At 35.3% G+C, this 19198-nt stretch overlaps 6 protein-coding genes and 2 non-coding genes across 9 annotated transcripts; 5 read left to right on the top strand and 3 right to left on the bottom strand.

Moving 5' to 3' along the window:
- Positions 1-4607: 4607 nt before the first annotated feature.
- On the top strand, positions 4608-6946 carry LOC17882710. 2 transcript variants are annotated; one of them, XM_006288095.2, is made up of 7 exons: positions 4617-5145; positions 5235-5312; positions 5392-5534; positions 5966-6036; positions 6154-6249; positions 6443-6535; positions 6656-6946. In XM_006288095.2, the coding sequence occupies exons 1-7, from the start codon at positions 4708-4710 to the stop codon at positions 6736-6738; spliced, it is 1002 nt and encodes a 333-aa protein (XP_006288157.1). In that variant the 5' UTR covers positions 4617-4707; the 3' UTR covers positions 6739-6946. The 2 variants fall into 2 exon arrangements, with proteins under 2 accessions (XP_023636410.1, XP_006288157.1); XM_023780642.1 differs by lacking the exons at positions 5966-6036; positions 6154-6249; positions 6443-6535; positions 6656-6946 and adding an exon at positions 5617-5959 and having other exon boundaries at positions 4608-5145.
- Positions 6947-7020: 74 nt separating this feature from the next.
- Positions 7021-7092, bottom strand: TRNAE-UUC. The gene has a single exon. It is a non-coding gene; the product is annotated as a tRNA-Glu (tRNA).
- A 144-nt stretch (positions 7093-7236) lies between these two features.
- On the top strand, positions 7237-9372 carry LOC17883449 (sm-like protein LSM4). The gene is made up of 8 exons (XM_006288828.2): positions 7237-7376; positions 7486-7528; positions 7630-7671; positions 7861-7959; positions 8073-8150; positions 8561-8597; positions 8853-8960; positions 9074-9372. The coding sequence occupies exons 2-8, from the start codon at positions 7526-7528 to the stop codon at positions 9094-9096; spliced, it is 390 nt and encodes a 129-aa protein (XP_006288890.1). The 5' UTR covers positions 7237-7376; positions 7486-7525; the 3' UTR covers positions 9097-9372.
- LOC111830259 lies at positions 8225-8362 on the top strand. Its single transcript, XR_002833643.1, has one exon. It is a non-coding gene; the product is annotated as a small nucleolar RNA snoR127 (small nucleolar RNA).
- Positions 9373-9856: 484 nt separating the features above from the next.
- Positions 9857-11222, bottom strand: LOC17882856 (60S ribosomal protein L9-1). The gene is made up of 3 exons (XM_023781544.1): positions 10786-11222; positions 10541-10663; positions 9857-10100 (listed from the first exon to the last, which is right to left on the bottom strand). The coding sequence occupies exons 1-3, from the start codon at positions 11158-11160 to the stop codon at positions 10014-10016; spliced, it is 585 nt and encodes a 194-aa protein (XP_023637312.1). The 5' UTR covers positions 11161-11222; the 3' UTR covers positions 9857-10013.
- A 230-nt stretch (positions 11223-11452) lies between these two features.
- LOC111830078 (heparan-alpha-glucosaminide N-acetyltransferase) lies at positions 11453-14258 on the top strand. Its single transcript, XM_023781061.1, has 13 exons — positions 11453-11747; positions 11820-11957; positions 12063-12144; positions 12230-12306; positions 12394-12509; positions 12603-12720; positions 12788-12904; positions 13092-13183; positions 13268-13334; positions 13432-13513; positions 13594-13685; positions 13766-13909; positions 13985-14258. The coding sequence occupies exons 1-13, from the start codon at positions 11604-11606 to the stop codon at positions 14129-14131; spliced, it is 1416 nt and encodes a 471-aa protein (XP_023636829.1). The 5' UTR covers positions 11453-11603; the 3' UTR covers positions 14132-14258.
- Positions 14259-14356: 98 nt separating this feature from the next.
- Positions 14357-17727, top strand: LOC17884503 (replication factor C subunit 3). The gene is made up of 11 exons (XM_006287987.2): positions 14357-14555; positions 14639-14749; positions 14953-14985; positions 15241-15409; positions 15898-16079; positions 16536-16672; positions 16801-16899; positions 16988-17057; positions 17144-17218; positions 17339-17384; positions 17484-17727. The coding sequence occupies exons 1-11, from the start codon at positions 14472-14474 to the stop codon at positions 17540-17542; spliced, it is 1065 nt and encodes a 354-aa protein (XP_006288049.1). The 5' UTR covers positions 14357-14471; the 3' UTR covers positions 17543-17727.
- A 564-nt stretch (positions 17728-18291) lies between these two features.
- LOC111829921 (extensin-2-like) lies at positions 18292-19197 on the bottom strand (the record flags this gene model as incomplete). Its single annotated transcript, XM_023780030.1, has 1 exon — positions 18292-19197. A coding segment is annotated over one exon (675 nt), but the record flags the coding sequence as incomplete, so codon positions are not given.
- Position 19198: the final 1 nt, after the last annotated feature.

The following is a 19198-nucleotide window of genomic DNA, read 5'->3' as shown; positions in this document are numbered from 1 at the left end:
AAGTGATTTCATATCTAAAATAATTAACTATTGAACCCAGAAGATTGAAAAAACTCTTCTTTTAACTTGAAGAATCCTTTCCTGAACAAGTAATCCAAGCAATCTTCACCTTATTTCAATCTCCATCCATGAGATTCAATGTAGCTATTAGTGGTTCATATTAGTGGGAAATATGAAAAATAGATATTCTGTTTCCAAAAAATATATAATCAGGAAGGGTGGTTACAAAAGAAAAAAGAGAAAAAAGAACAAAAATAATTTAACATCATGTAAAAGAAACTGATGTAAAATTCTAAAGAATTTAGCATCATATAAAAAAGTGACACAAAATTCTACAATTTTACTTTACGTTACCTTCTGTTTTTTCTTAAAAAATGTATATATTTATTAGTGTAATTAATAAAATATACTTTTACACCATTTTTTTAATTGATGTTAATTTTGGATCATTTTAAAAGAGATTTTACCGACAATTAATAGACACATAAATTATCTAAATGATGTAAATTTAAATTTTATATCAATCATATAAAAGTGATACAAACTAATAGAAAATTGAATCAATTTTATTTAATTGATGTCAAATTAATTAATTATAACATCAGCTAATATAATTGATGCTTAGTCATGTATATTAGCTTCATTTATAAATAAGCAATTTAAAATAACATCACTTAACTTTATGATACAATTTAAGTGATACAATATACTCTTTTTTTGTAGTGAGTGGTTAGGGTTTAGATTTTACAATTAAAACAAAATTATATATTGGTTGGGGTTTATAAAATAGTAGTTATATGTATACATATTTTGTTTCCATAGTTTGTTTTGTTTTTATGATTTTATTTTTATTTATTTTTAAATATTGTATGACATGGCATAATACTCTATTTTTATTAGTTAGAGTAATACAAAGTGAACAAGAAGGTTCACCATAGGGGTGAACCCAAGAATAGCTCATAGAAAATATTGGAGGAATATCTTATCCAACGGATTAGTTGCTTAGGAAATAATTAGTTTGAATTTTTGGAATTAAAATAAGAGAGACAAAAAAAGTAGAAAAATAAATGAGAGAAGAGGCGATTGAAAAATCGATTTATTTTTGTTTATTGTTTTTGGTAACCTTTCACGTTTCATCGGCAGTTACCGGCGATGTGGCTTCAGGTTGAACCACGAGTACGGCAGTTATCTCCACGTCGTTCCTCATGCCGCAACGTGATGCTACATCACCGGTTTATGAGATTCCATCTCTATATAAATCGCGATTCTGAAAGTGTTCTGTTCTAACAAAATTTCAAGCAATTGAATATGTGCTATTATTTCCAATTTGATTCTACAATGTTCTTGCCAAAATGGGTGAGAATCTCCGCCGAGCAGTTCATGATATCAATCTTTAGAGTATGCAGCATGTGCCTTACCCACTAATTCTCTAGGTCCACCACTTCATACCACAATTTGCTAAAAATATCTAATGTGATGATTTTGTACATAAAATCGTTGAGGGGCAGATGGTTTTCTATTATCTTCGTATATCTTAAAATTCATTGAGAATTATAAGATTGATATGTAAGGGAAACTTCAATACTACTTTTATGTATAAATTTGTGATTTTACCACTATGGTAAATTTTTTACTACTAGTATGCATACCACTTACCACTTATCTATGTATGTATATTACTACTAGATTAGGATCTATAAGATGTATGGGTTTTAAAATTTTAAAATAAAATAAAATTTAACAAAACGATGTACTAAAAAAAATTCTAAGTAAAACCTATCTTTAAGAAGTAAGTGAGATCATATTTCTTTCGAGAAATGTGTTGTATTTATATATTGTTGTTTTTACCTTAATATATGTTCTAAATATCTATATACTTTTTGTCCTTTAATTGTATTTTAAGATTTCTTATAATTTTTCTTCTTGTGAAAATACGATTGATAAAGATTTATATAATTCAAGATTAAATAAATAAAATAAACCGAAAAAGACCAAGGCAGTAATTGATTTCGATTATACAATACGAGTGGTCCATGTAGGTTCCGACAAGAGAGTCATAGTCACGCGTTGTGATACCGCGCGTGAAGAAACGACGACTGATCCATCCCTTTGTTAAGACAGCCACCACCTCCTCTGTTTGTTGTTCGACGAGGAAACTGTTTTTACAGACAAGGCGAAAAATATCATCACCGTCAAATTAAAGAAAAAGGCTACCCGGCCATGCTTATTTTAATATGATCATGTGAGTTAGTAACTTTGAAACCAAACTTTATATAATTAAGATATATATATATATATATATATATATATATATATATAGTTAAGGATGTGGAGTTTAATTATAATATAAAATTTGATATTAAAATATTCAATTTCTCTCATAAAAAAAATATATAAAATCAAATAGAACCTAAGATTAGAGCCATTTCTAGTGTATTAAATTTGTGTAAAAATATCTAAAAAGACATTTATATTGTATTGGATCCAAAACAGTATTTTTTTTTATATTTGCGAGAGATGGTTTATAATAGAAAATAATAAATTTTCACTTGCATCTACTATAACATTTTTGCAGCACTATTTGAAAAAACTCTTGGACTTTCAAACTATTTACAATAACATGCCACTGGAGTTAATTATCTTTCTCTATTAATTAAAAAAAAAACAAATATAAACAATATTGAATAGAAAAAGGAAAATTGAAAAAATTATCCACTAATCTCATTCTCCTTAAATCTCTCAAAAGTCTACACAAATGAATATCTCATTAAATACATAAATAGGTTAATTTTGGTGTTCCAAATTTAGAAGCGTAATGATTTTTTTTTGTTTTCAGTTTTGAAAGCTTTCTAAAGTAAACAATCTTGCAAATCTGTTATAATTTATTATACAACTGTGTCCGAATGTCAAATAGTCATAACCGAAGTACATTTTAACATATTTCTTTAAGATAATAATTTTTCATTAGGTTTAACGGTATATTTTAAGTTAACCCGTAAAAGATTTTAAATATAGATAACCCGTAAGAAAAATATAATCATATATATGTAAACTCAAATCCGTTTAAATTTTTCTTAAATAAAGAACCGGATTAATTTTTCTGCATGGGAGAATATTAATCCTATTTATGATGGTTTTGAAGTATTATGAAAAATTTAACCTTATGTAGATGTTGTACATACATTTTTTCCTTAGTCGATTCAGTAATATATGTCCGTTCTCAAAAAAATTAATTAAAATATATGCGGAAAATTGTATTTTTATAATACATATGTTTTATGTAATAATATAAATTTTAAAAATAAGATTAAATAAATTATTGGAGAGAGATTCGATTTATTAGAGAAAGATTTTAGGAAATTTTTTGGATGTTATAAATATTTGTTTCTAATATTTCTGTTTGCTTGTGATTTAATTACAAAATTTACTTCTAATTTTTTATTGATTTATTCAAATGGCAAGAGTTTAATTATGCAAATATTAAGAAAAAAATAATAGGTTATAACCAATGTTCAAGAAATCGCTAGGCGGTAGCTAGGCGTTCAACCTGGGTCTAGCTTTTAGAGGGAATAATCGGGGACTAGGCGAGGCCTAGGCGTTAATGTATTTTTATACTATAATTTTAAATATTTATTAGTTTTAGAAGTAATAACAAATTTAGAAATTTTAAACGTTGAATGCATTCCTTTAACTAGTCTTAAATTAGATTATTTGATGTAACACTTCATCTTTTAATTCTAGAAGTAGTAGAACATGTTTCATAGAAAGAAAAAGCAACCCAAATTCCAAATTCAAGATAGAGTCTAACATAGAACTAAAAGCATACATAAAACTAAAAATATACTAAACTACGATGCATTTGTTTGTTTCTCTATCTAATTTTTAGTGCAAAAATAAAAACAGAGACTTGTAAACAAAAAGAAAAAGAGGACGAAGACTTAGATCAATAAAATGGGGTGCACGAACCGTCACAAACGAAACAACCAAAGATGATGATGATGTGTGAGTTTCTAAAGAAACCAGAAACGTGAGAGAGATCAATATTTATAAGAGATTTGATCACTTAACCCTAACTCCTTAGCCCACGTTTCTCCCGTTCCCCAAAAAAACTAAAAAATCATTGAAAAATATAAACCAAACTAAACTATATTAAACCGGACAAATTAAACGATTTGGCCGATTTGCGCCAATATGAACCGCCTGAACCGGGACTCCGATTAGTTTCTCCGATATGGCACAATTTGCAGCGTTCAATCATCAGTAGGCTAGACCGATTTCTTGAACATTGGTTATAACCCATAATAGATTTTAGTTCGAAATGTACTCCAAAAATGTTAAGATAGAATTATTCAATTTTTATAATTAATTTAATTTGTATATATTAAAATTATTCATATTATAATTAACCATTTGAACAAAACTCTTAACATTTTACATTTTGGAATTGAAATGGGTAGAGTGAAGATGTACTTTGATGGATGCGGGCCTTAGTGTCTCTTAACGGGCTACTTAATGGGCTAACATGAATGAAAAAGATAAAACGAATTTGATCGTTTCTCCCTAATTAATAATGCTTAACAAAAAAAAAATCGAGTATACGTGACATAGTCACTCTCTACCTAACTGTCCTCTTCTCCATCAGCCAATCTCTCCAATTACTGTAAAGATAATGTTGATTCATCAACAAATCAGAGCAAGGGCACGGCGATGGTGAATTCGTACATACCTCTTCGTTTCACCATTTTCATCTCCTTCTCCATCGCAGCAGCTTCTTCCTTCAAACTCAACTCCGCTTCTTATTCTTCTCCGTCGTCGTTGCCAAAAGCCACCGCCGGCGATCTTCTCTCCGTTCTCGGACCATCCTATGACTCGTCGTCCCTTAACCCAGCCGTATCTCGAGAAATTAAATCGTGTCTTAGATTCCTCGTTCCTTTTAAACCGGATAAATCTATACCCGAGTTTGGAAGGTGTTCGCTTCGTACTGGACTTTGTTCAGGTAAAATTGAGAAGCGGAGTAAGTTTGAAGAGGAGAATTCTCTTATCTGGTGGCCACCGGAGCCGATTCTGGAGCTTGCTCGTCTCGCTGTTGATTCCGGTGGTGATCCCGGTTCAATTCAGCGAACTCTCGATCCCACAATGATCCCGGTTTGTTTCCGGTTTGACGTTTTTTGTTGTTCGTTAAATTGTGGATGTTGTTGAATTGAATCGGTTAAACTCGGTTTATGTGTTGTAAGGTTCCTGATGTTGAACGATCAAGAAAAGATAAATGTGAGCTCACAAGAACTCCTTATGGTCGTCATTTTATAGCAGAGGTAAATAAGCTGTATTTGAATCACTATTGGTGTTTTGATCTCATGGTGTTCTTATCTGATTGATGATGCTAATGAACAGGAAGTGAATTCATATTTTGAGTTCTTGTTTCATCTAATTGAATCTAGGGGACCTAGTGTTGGATTGAATGTGTCATTGACTCGATATGATTTGTTCCATGGTCACTTGTTTCTTGCCTCAGAATCTGGACGCCTTGGAATACTGTAAGTCTCCGTTGTATTCTTAATATACATTACATACTTAAAATAGTAACAAGGAAGGATCGTGTTTGGTTTCCGATCTCAGTGTGAATCCGTGTAAGAATCGAGACCCTTTGATAGGAACTAGAATAGTAGAAATAAGGAAGATGGGAAACAAGTTAAGGAGGTCTGTACGACTGTACCATTTGGTTAATTGGTGCCCTTTAGCATTTGAGAGTGAAGAGACCTCTAGGGTTTGATCTTGTGTTTTTGAAGATAACCAGCAATTCATGATCAATAAAGAAGGAATGGTTTCTGATTCTTATCACACTTGTTGTAATATTACTAGAAGTTGAACATAAGCAATGATCTTTGGAAGAATTTTTATGAAATAGTCACAAGGTTGAACTAGATTTTGAATAGTGTTGTTGATCAGAATCTTTTGCTGATGGTAGGTTTCATGCTAAAGAGTATCCAGCTTATGACAAGAAAGTGTTTCCTTACAACATGGGATATTGCCAGAGAGGTAAGATGTGTTCTGCCCATGTGACTGTGAATTTTCTTGCACTTTCTTGGAATACAGATATGCTCACATAAATCCCATAAATCTTCAGTTTTATGATTGTAGCTCCTTTTGTGTTAGGATCTGATGTGACATACGATGATTCAATGAACTTGAGGAATATCCTCTGGCTTGCACCATTACCCAGCAACTCCAGTCCAGGTTGGCTTGCACCAGGTATAATTTCTCTTTTCATCTCTGAGAGTAATGAAAAGATTCAATATTTCCTAAAGATCTGAACACTTTGCCTTTCATGACTTAAATCTAACATTCCTTTTGATGCGATACAGTGGAGAAGTTTGTCTTGTGTTATGTTATGTTCATTTGAACCGAGAGAAGCAATTGTAATGTTTGTTTAATTGATCCACAGGTGTACTTGTTGTACTTGACGCCCACCCAGATGGAATCATATACCGGGATCTCATCCCTGAGTATGTTCAGTTTGTAAGAACACTATACGAAGGTTTGAACAACTTTAATCCTTGTCTCATCCTCTATTTGCTTCATTGTATATCACATTTGATTGCATATACACTCAAAATCTCTTCGAATGAAAAATTTCCGTCTTATCCTTCTCCATCAGATGATTTTGGACCAACGGCGGTTGATGTCAATTACTTGAATGTCGGAACTCAGGAACCTGACTATCAACTTTTCATGTGCTGAAGCCAGTTGTCTGATTGAGACTTTGATTAATAAGATAAGTTACTGGAGATGGTTAAGGTTCAAGTACGTTGCTAATTAGACAGGTGTGAAGTATTGTGCGGGTTGCAAATAGCTTTAACAATGTATTAGGTAATTGTATCAAAGTGACGTTGGTGATGTACACTAATTACATCAACAAACATATTAAACATTAGGTATTTTCTTCACAGTCCACATAACCATTTCAAACGGTACAAAAATATATATTTAAAGACTTGATGTAGACAAAAATAAATCAAAAAGCTCCGATGCCGGGAATCGAACCCGGGTCTCCTGGGTGAAAGCCAGATATCCTAACCGCTGGACGACATCGGATTTATTGATTAGATTGATGTTTTAATATATATGAATATTAATCAACGGGAAAATACGAAATATTTGTAAAGTTAAGGGGCTGGAGTGCAAACCACATAAAGTTTTACATTGACCTAAAAGAAACTGCGATTCATTAGAAATCCCTTTCACTGTCAAAGAAGTCGACGAAAGCAAACAGATTTCGAAGTTTCATCGCCTCCCTAATCTTCGATCTCTCTCTTTCTTCTTCCAATCGTTTTTTATCTTGTCGTAGAAGAGGAATCCGATCTTCTGAGTATAGCAAGGTTTCTCTCCTTTTGTTTCAGATTACATAAGTAGCCAAGTTAGGGTTTTGTTCTGTTTACTTTAGTGGTTCTTCCGTATCTTATGGATTGTTCAATGTTATAATCTCAGGTTTTTATTTACGGATCTGTAAAGCTTCTAATCTAAAAAGATGGTAAGTTGCTTGATTGACTCAGGGTTTGCTTGTTCGTTATGTCTTGTTTTCGATGTTGTTTCAAATTCTGACTCTAGCTTTTCTTGTAATGTTGATTATAGCTTCCCCTTTCGCTTCTCAAAACTGCTCAAGGGCATCCTATGGTAAATGAAATTTCCTTCTTTCATTATTTATTATTTTCATTATATTATATGAAGCTGAGTTTAAGCGAGCACTGTAGACGTTGCGTCAAAGGGTTTATGTATTTTTTGGATTATGATAGTTGTGCATATAGGATAGGTGTATCTTTACTTAAAGTTTGCATCTTTTTTATGTTTGAAATGTTTTGCTAGCTTGTTGAGCTTAAGAATGGAGAGACCTACAATGGGCATTTGGTGAATTGTGATACGTGGATGAACATCCATCTCCGTGAAGTCATCTGTACTTCAAAGGTTTGTCTTTTTTACTTAACTATGTTGACACCAAATTTTCCATTTTGTTTATTACGTGATGAGATTTTGTGTGGTTTGTGACTCTTATATGTTGCTGCTTGATTACATTGTAGGACGGAGACAGGTTTTGGAGGATGCCCGAATGTTATATCCGTGGTAACACAATCAAGTATCTTCGAGTACCCGATGAGGTAATGTATCTTCTTGTATATACGCCTCTTGCTTGATCTAGTTTTCTTTCTTTCTTTTCAATTCCTCTTTTTTTCTGGAATGATGATGCTTAGCCAAATCAGATATGTGCTCCAAGAGGCATTTTGCTGTGGAACTCTGTTCAGCAGATAGGGTGTCTCTTGTTGTAGCGCGTCTTAGACGATATCACAGGGAATGGTTTTTGCTGACCAGAATGTTATTTGACTTTTGTGGACTTTGCTGTGTCGTTTTTCTGAAGCCAGTACCTACTAGCTCCATAACTATGATATAATATAGTTTCTAGCATTCATATTCACTTTATCTCAAAGTGTAAGCTATTTCTATATACGTTCGTACTGCTTCAACCTATAGATTGACTTGACTGACTTGTATTGATTTTTTCTCTCTTCAGGTGATTGATAAAGTACAGGAGGAGAAGACCCGTACAGGTATAGTATCTCTCATGTCTATGCTGTGCCTTTACTGAGATATTCTTCTTAGCCAGAGTTTTCTGAGTGGTATATTTAGCCAGAGTAGACATTGGGAATACTAACTGGAAAACTATACTATATATGCTTAAGCCTTATATAGTAGCCAAGACTTTTTGTTTAGATACAGTGGCAAGAGTTACGGATTTATTGAGGGGTTTCCAAACAGTAGCAAGCTGTTTTTAACAATTTTCAGTAATGGTTGTATATGTGCAGATAGAAAACCACCAGGCGTTGGACGCGGAAGAGGACGTGGTATGGAAGATGGAGGGGCCAGAGGCCGAGGCAGAGGAACTTCAATGGGAAAGATGGGTGGCAACAGGGGTAAAATACACAGCCAAAGCTGTCACAAAACTCTGTTTTTACTAGAATACTCCAAAATCTTTGTCTACCACAAATATATTAATGCTAAACTCTAATATGTGATGTTAAAACAGGAGCAGGCCGTGGGCGTGGTTGATGCATCTGCTTTCATGAATTTCGCTGTTTTTAGCTGGCACCAAGCTCTGCTAACTTCTCTTGCTGCTACTGCATTAGTTTGATTGTAGAGAAACCAAAATTATATAAGAAGTTGATCTTCTATTGGTCTTCGATTTACATATGTAATGGATAGGGAGGGAGTGTGATTTTGGATTCTCCTTTTGATCTTTTGGAAAAAATTTATTGTCTTTTGCCTTGTGAAATTTGACTGTTTATTATGAGGTCATCTGCGCTTCAATGGAATCTTTTTGGGCAATGGTGGTAAGTTTTGCTGAAGTTAAATAGTTGTCATGTGATAAAATTTTGGACTAAGGTGATACTTGTTCCACCAAACGAGTTATACACAAAGCTTCAAATAGTTGGATAGTTAATACATAAAACTAGTGTAACAATTATAAATCACTGCTCTGGTAATCAAAGAAAGTGAGGATATAGATACTAAACCTAGAGAGTAGTTTAGAAAGTAAATGATCATTGTTTAGAACACGAGAAATTGATAATCAAGTCGAGTCTGGCGTATAAGGTCAGGTTCGTAATGATAACTTTGAATTTGTGATTGAGAAATCAGGATTCTTAATGGATGAGAAGAAGTGTGTGCTGTCTAACAACACTAGTGCTTTCTGGTGATTCAAATCAGAAAGTTTCAGTTTATTCCGTTTAACTGACGTGAAAATTGGGAGATGATGAACTCTCCTTTACGTTTGATTAGTATTGCTGAAGGTTGATAAGATCTGCGACTCTCCTTAAATTATAAGTCCGAGATGATTTGACTAAATGAGAGTGTCTCCAAAACTTGTAAATAGAATCCCAAACAAAGAGCGAAAAAACGGATAATGAGTTTTGCAAACACTGGTGGATTTGGTCCATAAACAAAAAAACTAACATTCGAATATCAAACTATTCCTCTTCAACAATCTTGCTTTTCTCACTGACATAGATACCGTCAAGAAACTTCCTGATATCCTTCTTCTTAACGTGACATTTCTGCAAAAATCAAACAAGCCCATGTAAATTAAACTTATGTTTTCACTATGCAAATGTGTTATCAAACATCGACCAATACTCAAACATCAACCAAACAAAACACTTTCCAACACAATGCTCAAGCTTACTATCCAAAATTGGCTACTCTTACTAATCAGTTTCTAGTCAATCAATGTAAAACCAGCTAGAGACGGATGCTCAAGCTCAAGCTTACTATTCAAAGTTGGACACTCTTACTTATCATTTTCTGGTCAATCAATGCAAAACCAGCTATAGACGAATGCTCAAGCTCTTGTCATTTGGTGATCATATATAGACTACTCAATCAATGCATTTTCATTATGCAAGACTAAATACCAAATTCAATAATCAATCCAAAAAGAAGCATTTCGTCCCAAGAAAATGCAAACTTGGTTAAAGTCAGAGAGAGAGTACAGTACCTGGTTGATCAAAGCGCAAGACCTTGAGACAAGCTCGATATCATTACCATCAAGAACAATCTCATCCTTAACCTTCTCAGATCGAACAATGCTTACACCATCCAACATGTCTACCTTCCTCACCTAATCAAAACCCACATTTCAATCCAACTTCAGTGTTCCATCATTTTTAAACTAAACTTCAAATCAAACCAAGTAAACAACAACAGTGAAGACAAAAAGCAAAAATAAAATAAAAATCAAACCTTTTTCTCTCCAAGGAAGTTACGGATCTCAATAGACTTGCCATCAGCACCAATGGAAGCGTTAATGGGGAAATGAGCATACACAAACCTCATCTTGTATCTGAAACCTCTGGTGACACCGGAGATGAGGTTATCAACGTGGCTAAGAGCGGTTCTAATGGAAGCACTGGTTTTGCGTGATCCGAACCACGAATCGATCTTGAGCTTCTTCTTCCCAGTCTCTGGATCCTTAATCAGCTGGAAATCGAGGTTGAGATGCTTGAAATCGCGAACAAGCTTGCCTCTTGGTCCTTCGACTTCGATGACTTTAGCGTGAACCTTGATGGTTACGCTGTCGGGGATGTCCATCGTCTCCGAAGATAGAATCGTCTTCATTTTCGCTAACCTCTGTGACGACGACTCTTGCCTCTCTCTCTCTCTCTGTTTGAGCTGCTCAGGCGGAAGATGAAACCCTAATATATGGTTTTGTCGGCGACTTTTTAAAAACACAGAAACCCTAATAAAGATGCTACTGTGGGTTAGTTATCCAAGCCCAATACCAAGCCCAATAACAAGCCCAAGTCTAAGACAAAGCCCAAGCCTATTAAAAGTTTCTGATAAGTAATAAGCCCACGGCCTGGTAAGCAATTTGTGAGTGCTGCTTCTTCTTCTTCTTCTTCTTCTTCTTCTTCTTCTTCTTCTTCTTCTTCTTCTTCTTCTTCTTCCTTGTTTGCATTTTGAACTAGTGGTGTGTGTATATGTTTAGAAGCTCCATTTTTTAGTTTTGGGGTATGAATGCTAAGTTGAAAAGTTCCAATTTTGTGTAACTCTCGAAGTTAATGGCGGAAATCAAAGTGGAGAGGAGTCACGATCAACAACTCCTTGTACCTGAAGAAGATAATGTTTCATCAACTCGGAGGAGCCTCGCCGGAAACAGACAAAGACTTGTTTCTCTCGACATCTTCCGTGGCCTCACCGTCGCCGTACGTTTCTTTCTTCTTTCTTACTTGTGTTAGTTTTTGAACTTTAAGGTTTTTAATTTCTACTTTAAACAGTTGATGATTCTTGTTGATGATGCTGGAGGAGACTGGCCAGTGATTGCTCATGCTCCATGGGAAGGTTGTAATTTGGCTGATTTCGTTATGCCTTTCTTTTTGTTCATCGTTGGTGTCTCCATTGCTCTTTCCTTAAAGGTCAGTTTTTTTTTTAGAACTTAGAAAGCTTTTAGAACTTAGAATTCTGATGCTTGTTGCTTCGAAATTGGATAACAAAATTTTGCATGTTCTCAATATTATCAGAGGATTTCGAATAAATTTGAAGCTTGTAAGAAGGTTGGTTTTAGGACTTGTAAGCTTCTCTTCTGGGGTCTTATATTGCAAGGTAATTTACCTGTTGTGGAACCTTGTAGCCTCTTTTGCTTTAACAATTATGTATTTGGACAGTTCATTTTCTTATTGCTGTGAAGGTGGATTCTCTCATGCTCCTGATGAATTAAGCTATGGTGTTGATGTGACTAAGTTGAGGTTTTGTGGGATTCTTCAGGTGTTTGATAGGCTCATGATTCATTTTGTGTATTTATGTATTGTAACTGAGAAGGTTCACGTTTGTCTTATTTCTGTTATTGTGTAGAGAATAGCTTTATCCTACTTGGTAGTAGCATTGGTTGAAATCTTCACAAAGGACTCACATGAGGAGAATCTGTTAACTGGGAGGTTCTCAATATTCAAGTCATATTATTGGCATTGGTAAAAACATGACATTTTAGCTATTCAAAATGAAAAATTCATGAAAATCTGATCGAGAGTTTTGGATTAATCTTGTTTTTAGTATATTTACAGGATTGTGGGTGCATCAGTTCTTGTGATTTATCTTGCCACACTCTATGGAACTTACGTTCCTGACTGGGAATTTGTTGTCAATGATAAAGATAGCGTTCTCTATGGGAAAATCCAATCTGTAAGTCTTTAGGTGTTTGTACTTTATGTGGTCAGATGATATAAGAAATTCTTGGAATCCTTCCTAGGTACCATGTGGTGTGAGAGGAAAGCTAAACCCTCCCTGCAATGCTGTTGGATATGTTGACAGACAAGTTTTAGGGATTCATCATATGTACCACCATCCTGCTTGGAAACGATCCAAGGTATAATACATAATTTCCCATTTTGCTTGTCTCTAGTCTTAGCAAGCTAGTAATTTGAGACTGTGATTGTTTTATGTCAATCCTTTTGAGTTTTATGTCATAGAAGATAATATGAAGGGTTCATAGATTAGTGATATAGGTTTCATGTCAATCGACTCGATCCAAATGTTTTCTTTTGAGTTTCTAGGCTTGCACCAATGATTCTCCTTATGACGGATCTTTACGCCAAGATGCACCGTCATGGTGCCTTGCTCCGTTTGAGCCTGAAGGAATCTTAAGGTCTAATCCTGTCACGCTAGTCACTAACTGAGCATTATCATCATCTTCAGAAGCTTATAACACTCAGAAACTTGTCTGATGCAGCTCCATATCTGCTATTATTTCCACAATCATCGGAGTCCACTTTGGACATATTGTATTACACTTGAAGGTCAACTTACTGAACTGAATCATAAGTCTCATACTCTCCTCTCAAAACCGTCTTGTCTTTTCAGTATTATCATTTCAAACATTACCAAAATTTTCAGGGGCATTCAGCTCGGTTAAAACATTGGATCTCCACTGGTCTTGTTCTCCTCACTCTCGGGCTTACTCTGCATTTCACCCACTGTGAGAAAAACCTTGCATTTTGATCCAACTCAAAATAGTCTCTTCTCTTAACATATGACAAACTCAAACATGTTTTACAGTGATGCCTTTGAACAAACAACTCTACAGTTTTAGCTACATATGCGTGACCTCTGGTGCAGCCGCACTCGTCTTCTCTTCCTTGTATTCTCTGGTAATTTTTGCCCCACCACATTGACTAGAAGGAAAACTATGTCAAAAACAGAATTATTGTTTTGTTATGGTTTTTTACAGGTCGATATATTGGGGTGGAAACACATGTTTCTGCCTCTAAAATGGATAGGCATGAACGCAATGCTGGTCTACGTGATGGGAGCTGAAGGCATTTTGGCTGGTTTCTTCAATGGTTGGTACTATCGCCACCCGCAGAATACACTGGTACATATCAGTTACTTCCTGTCAAATTTGTTAACACTCCAATTGAAGTATACTAAACAGTTACCTGTGATTTAGATAAATTGGATTCGGGAGCACGTCTTTATCCGAGTTTGGCATTCAAGAAGAGTTGGTGTGCTTATGTATGTCATTTTCGCGGAGATTCTCTTCTGGGGTTTGGTCACTGGTGTCTTCCACAGATTCAAGATCTATTGGAAACTCTAAGTAGACGGTGAAAATCAAAATACTGTACCCAAGTCCTCTATACTGATGTTGTAATGTAGTTAGCATATATATAGTTCAAATCCAGGATAAGTTATGTAATCAAATTCATCATAAGTTTTGGTTTAAATGAAAATCATAAATATCCAAATGAAAAGACTCTAAAACAAAGAGAGGGTTCGGTTCTTTAAACCTGACGTGGTAAGTTGTAAGCGAAGAAAGAGCTTAAGACATTCTTACAAAAAAAAAAGCTTCTGAGTAGAGAGAGGAAGAAGAAGACGATACAGTTCTTTCCCGCCACTTTCATTGTCTTCCTCGAAAACCCTCCGGTGGTGAAGCAAAGATGTTGTGGGTCGACAAGTACAGGCCGAAGTCACTAGACAAGGTCATCGTTCATGAAGATATCGCCCAAAATCTGAAGAAACTGGTACGCTCCTTTTTATTCAAACCCTAGGAGATTTGGGGATTTTGGAATGATTTGGGATCTGAGTTTTTCGATTCCTCTCTTAGGTTACAGAGCAGGATTGTCCGCATTTGCTCTTTTATGGTCCGTCAGGTTCGGGTAAGAAAACCCTAATCATGGCTCTTCTCAAGCAGATATATGGTGCCAGTGCAGAGAAGGTATCCTAAAATCCTTCTCATTATACTAAAAGATGAAGACTTTGGACTCTAAATGCTGCTCTACAAAGAAAATTGTTTGTTTTTTTGCATGATGAGATGTGGTTTTTTGATTTGGGAAATTACTCTCAGTAGCACTGACTCGTCATCTTCTGATTGCTACTTTATTGTCATATGGAAACTGAAAAGTTGCTACTTGACTGCAGGTGAAAGTGGAGAACAGGGCGTGGAAAGTTGATGTGAGTTTTCTGTTTTCTTTGCTCTTAGTTCTAAAGTTCATCGCTGCTTTCCTTATTCGTCTTGTGCTCTTGTTGGATCAGTAACTCGTTGTGTTTCGGGTGGTATCAACCAACTTGTTAATGGAGAGAAGTAAATTGTGTTTGTTATTGATTTTTTTGGTGGCCCTTCTTGGCAGATTTAAACATGATAACATTGTGGTAATTGTCAATTCTGTTGTTTTAAATCTTTTGTTATGGTAATTTTAAACAATGCAGGCTGGGAGTAGAACTATTGATCTGGAGCTGACTACGTTATCAAGCACCAATCATGTGGAGCTTACTCCAAGTGATGCAGGATTTCAGGACCGATATATCGTTCAGGAGATAATTAAAGAAATGGCTAAGAACAGACCAATTGACACAAAGGGAAAGAAGGGATATAAGGGTAATAATTCCGCATGACTGTTTTTCTATACCACACTCGTTAATGGAGACATTTTTCATGTCAGGGCTCATAGTATTTTTTTTTTAAAGCATCTATGAAGAATGAGACTTTTATAAGGGCATTTTATGTCATCTTCAATCTCTATACTTCTACGGTTCACTTGGTATAAATTTTATGGTTCAAAAATATAGTTTATTTTTTTCTTTCATGGTCAATTCGATGGTATCCTCATATATCTAGTTTTAAGGTTTCTTGTTCAGCTGAGTGTCTTTTTTTTTTATAGATATATTTAGATGGTTCTATTTTCTTGATTATCAATTTATCTCTCGTCTCTTGATGAAGTTTTACCTCCATGATCTGCCAAATTTGCTCAAATTCTTTTCACATATTGATGTTGGATGGTGTCTAATATATGTGAAAACTGGAAAGTATTTGAGCATGCTCTATAATGCATGATTTTGTGTTTGTTTTGTTTTTGGTTTTGACAGTGTTGGTACTAAATGAGGTTGACAAGCTCTCACGAGAAGCTCAACATTCTCTGCGGAGAACAATGGAGAAATATAGCTCATCTTGCCGCCTCATCTTATGCTGTAACAGCTCTTCAAAGGTTACAGAAGCCATTAAGTCTCGTTGTCTTAATGTGCGCATAAATGCACCTTCGCAGGAAGAGGTACAGAAGCTGTTCCCTGTGTTTTTATAGAATATCCGTATAGATAATCCGCCAAGAAAATTTGTGGAATGTCGATAATGCATGAGGCTTTGTGTTCAACTCAGTGTTGAGACACCAAATCTTGTTTTGTGGCCTTTAGTGGGAAACTCATATCTAATTTCTCTTAAAAATAGCCCATCTTGAAATTTCATTTCTTAAGATCTACACAATATAGATAATAGGTTTTTACATATTCTTGCCATTTTTCTGTGTACTTCTCATTGGATTGGCAAGAAAACTAGTGAAAACCTGTTCTCGTGTATCTGCTTTTACCCTTAATGAGAAATCTCTTATGACTACGGATGTTAAAATATTACATCGATTCAGTTTCCTTCATTTGGCTTGTGTAAACTTTCTTCCACAAAAAAAATGGTATGCAAGATTATTGTTAACAAAAATGTAGCTCTATGTTACCAGATAGTGAAAGTATTGGAGTTTGTTGCAAAGAAAGAGAGTCTGCAATTGCCCCTGGGTTTTGCTGCTCGTATTGCTGAAAAATCAAATCGCAGTCTTAGAAGAGCTATTTTGTCACTTGAGACTTGTCGTGTCCAAAAGTAAGCATATCATATACTTGATCTCTAAGCACACAATTATTGAGTTTGATTTTTTGGTTCTTTCATGTTCTAGAAAATTAACTTTACATTACTTTAAACTTACTTCCCCTTCGCGTTTTTCTTGGTAGCTATCCGTTCACAAGTAACCAAGTGATATCTCCCATGGATTGGGAAGAGTATGTTGCTGAAATAGCAACTGACGTGATGAAGGAACAAAGCCCTAAAAGGTCAGACTCTAGTGGATCATTTAGTTTTACAATATATAACTTAAAAGATAATACTTTGAATTTCATAGTCTCTTGTATGCTTCTTCAGGTTATTTCTGGTGCGTGGAAAGGTGTATGAATTGCTAGTTAATTGCATTCCACCTGAAGTCATTCTAAAGGTCTTAAACATAACCTAATCCAGGTATATATTATGTATTTTGGGTCTGTTTTGCCTTTTGTTTACCCATAGTTTATGCATTCCCAGAAACTTCTTCATGAACTGCTGAAGAAACTGGACTCAGAGCTAAAGCTTGAAGTCTGCCACTGGGCTGCATATTATGTAAGTATATTTCTTACCTTGCAAATTATATTTGTTACATCTGTGTGCTCATTTGAGCATGAGCGCCTGTCCTGTTGGTTCGACGGCTTGCTTGATAAATGTCTTTGGCCCTTCTTACAGGAACATCGGATGCGATTAGGTCAGAAAGCCATATTTCACATTGAAGGTATATAAAACTCCTTAGTTATTGCATTTAGCTCATATAGACTACATAAAATAAAATCTTTCTTACATTTTTTTGGGTGCTATTATGGTGGGGTTGCAGCATTTGTGGCCAAGTTTATGAGCATATACAAAAACTTCCTCATTTCAACGTTTGGGTAGGAGAAGACAAGCTCCGAATCTGAGGAAAAGAGGACAGACTTGCACTTGTACTACTGTTTTTCTTAAGCGTGATCTGATGTTCTGAAGTTTAGTGGATCTTTTTAACTTCGATGTTTCAATTTATTTTCCTTAGACTAAACTGTTAATTCTAATAACTATGGAAGTGGTTGTGGTTTGCCTATCAATCAGTCGCAACAATAAGAAACCAGCCAGCCATATTATATGCTAACATGTTTTGAGAATTTAGCAGCTTAACACTCTACGTGTAGCAGCATGTTATAGTGCAATTGCGAGGTATATAAGTTTCATAATTTTTAGAATTCCATAACCCAGCCATATTATATGCTAACATGTTTTGAGAATTTAGCTTCTTGCATGAAAAATGAAATTAATCTCTGGACACTCGACCGGAGTTCGTTAATCAGATTGTTCTTGAGGATATCAGCCGAGTTGGAAGGGCTCGGCATGTTCGTTTATAAGTTTTGTTCTTTGATTTTAAGGGAGGCTAGCCTCCCTTTCCCCTACCAAAAATAAAATAAAATGAAAGTAATCTTGATAGACAAAAAAGACCTATTGTTTTGTTTGTCCCTTAGAGCAGAGCCATAAAATGGAGTTTTCCTAACTTAAGAACCACATAAAGTGAAAACCTACCTCATGACCATCTTATATGTACATTGCATATTTTATATGTGTCATGTATGTATAAACATATATTTAAGCATTTATTAAATAAGTACACCAAAGAGAAATAAAAAGATTAAAATCTTCTTGCGATTATAGACTTAATATAGATTGTAAGCAATCATTACACAAATAAAAGAACAAAACATGAAACAAAGTGAATATTAGTACCAACAAAATTAAAAATTATTGAATTATAGCATAAAGAACAAAAGGCATAGTGAGATCAGTTACAACTCAATAGCTTATTTAACAATCCGCATTTACCGTTTCAAGTAATGCAAATGTGGGGTTGAAGTTTAGTACTCAGTCTTTGGGGAAGGTGAGTACAATGGTGGGGGTGGAGAACTGTAAACATACGGTGGTGGGGGAGACTTGTAGTCTACCTTAGGGGATGGAGAGTAGTAAGGTGGTGGTGGGGAGCTGTAAACATATGGTGGAGGAGGAGACTTGTATACAACCTTGGGGGATGGGGAGTAGTATGGTGGTGGTGGGGAACTGTAAACATACGGTGGGGGAGGAGATTTGTACTCTACCTTAGGGGATGGGGAGTAGTATGGTGGTGGTGGGGAACTGTAAACATACGGTGGTGGAGGAGATTTGTAGTTTACCTTAGGGGATGGAGAGTAGTATGGTGGTGGTGGGGAGCTGTAAACATATGGTGGAGGAGGGGACTTGTATACAACCTTGGGAGATGGGGAATAGTATGGTGGTGGTGGGGAACTGTAAACATACGGTGGTGGAGGAGATTTGTAGTCTACCTTAGGGGATGGAGAGTAGTATGGTGGTGGTGGGGAGCTGTAGACATATGGTGGAGGAGGGGACTTGTATACAACTTTAGGAGATGGAGAATAGTACGGAGGTGGTGGGGAACTGTAAACATACGGTGGTGGAGGTGATTTGTAGTCTACTTTAGGAGATGGTGAATAGTATGGTGGTGGTGGAGAACTGTAAACATATGGTGGTGGAGGAGAT

This window comes from Capsella rubella, unplaced genomic scaffold (genome assembly GCF_000375325.1).
Source record: "Capsella rubella cultivar Monte Gargano unplaced genomic scaffold, Caprub1_0 scaffold_6, whole genome shotgun sequence".
Taxonomy (NCBI): Eukaryota; Viridiplantae; Streptophyta; class Magnoliopsida; order Brassicales; family Brassicaceae; genus Capsella; species Capsella rubella.
This window is presented reverse-complemented; position numbering and strand designations above follow the sequence as displayed.

Excerpts from the sequence above, each read along its gene's own strand:
- LOC17884503 (XM_006287987.2), top strand. The coding sequence starts at position 14,472 with ATGTTGTGGGTCGACAAGTACAGGCCGAAGTCACTAGACAAGGTCATC. Across the intron at positions 14,556-14,638 it reads CCCAAAATCTGAAGAAACTG|GTTACAGAGCAGGATTGTCC; the intron begins GTACGCTCCTTT and ends TTCCTCTCTTAG. Across the intron at positions 14,750-14,952 it reads ATGGTGCCAGTGCAGAGAAG|GTGAAAGTGGAGAACAGGGC; the intron begins GTATCCTAAAAT and ends ACTTGACTGCAG.
- LOC17882856 (XM_023781544.1), bottom strand. The coding sequence starts at position 11,160 with ATGAAGACGATTCTATCTTCGGAGACGATGGACATCCCCGACAGCGTA. Across the intron at positions 10,664-10,785 it reads ACTTCCTTGGAGAGAAAAAG|GTGAGGAAGGTAGACATGTT; the intron begins GTTTGATTTTTA and ends GGTTTTGATTAG. Across the intron at positions 10,101-10,540 it reads CTTGCGCTTTGATCAACCAG|AAATGTCACGTTAAGAAGAA; the intron begins GTACTGTACTCT and ends TGATTTTTGCAG.
- LOC111830078 (XM_023781061.1), top strand. The coding sequence starts at position 11,604 with ATGGCGGAAATCAAAGTGGAGAGGAGTCACGATCAACAACTCCTTGTA. Across the intron at positions 12,307-12,393 it reads GGTTTTGTGGGATTCTTCAG|AGAATAGCTTTATCCTACTT; the intron begins GTGTTTGATAGG and ends GTTATTGTGTAG. Across the intron at positions 13,514-13,593 it reads TACTCTGCATTTCACCCACT|TGATGCCTTTGAACAAACAA; the intron begins GTGAGAAAAACC and ends CATGTTTTACAG.
- LOC17883449 (XM_006288828.2), top strand. Across the intron at positions 8,598-8,852 it reads GGAGGAGAAGACCCGTACAG|ATAGAAAACCACCAGGCGTT; the intron begins GTATAGTATCTC and ends GTATATGTGCAG. Across the intron at positions 8,961-9,073 it reads AAAGATGGGTGGCAACAGGG|GAGCAGGCCGTGGGCGTGGT; the intron begins GTAAAATACACA and ends ATGTTAAAACAG.
- LOC17882710 (XM_006288095.2), top strand. The coding sequence starts at position 4,708 with ATGGTGAATTCGTACATACCTCTTCGTTTCACCATTTTCATCTCCTTC. Across the intron at positions 5,313-5,391 it reads GTCGTCATTTTATAGCAGAG|GAAGTGAATTCATATTTTGA; the intron begins GTAAATAAGCTG and ends GCTAATGAACAG. Across the intron at positions 5,535-5,965 it reads TCTGGACGCCTTGGAATACT|GTTTCATGCTAAAGAGTATC; the intron begins GTAAGTCTCCGT and ends TGCTGATGGTAG.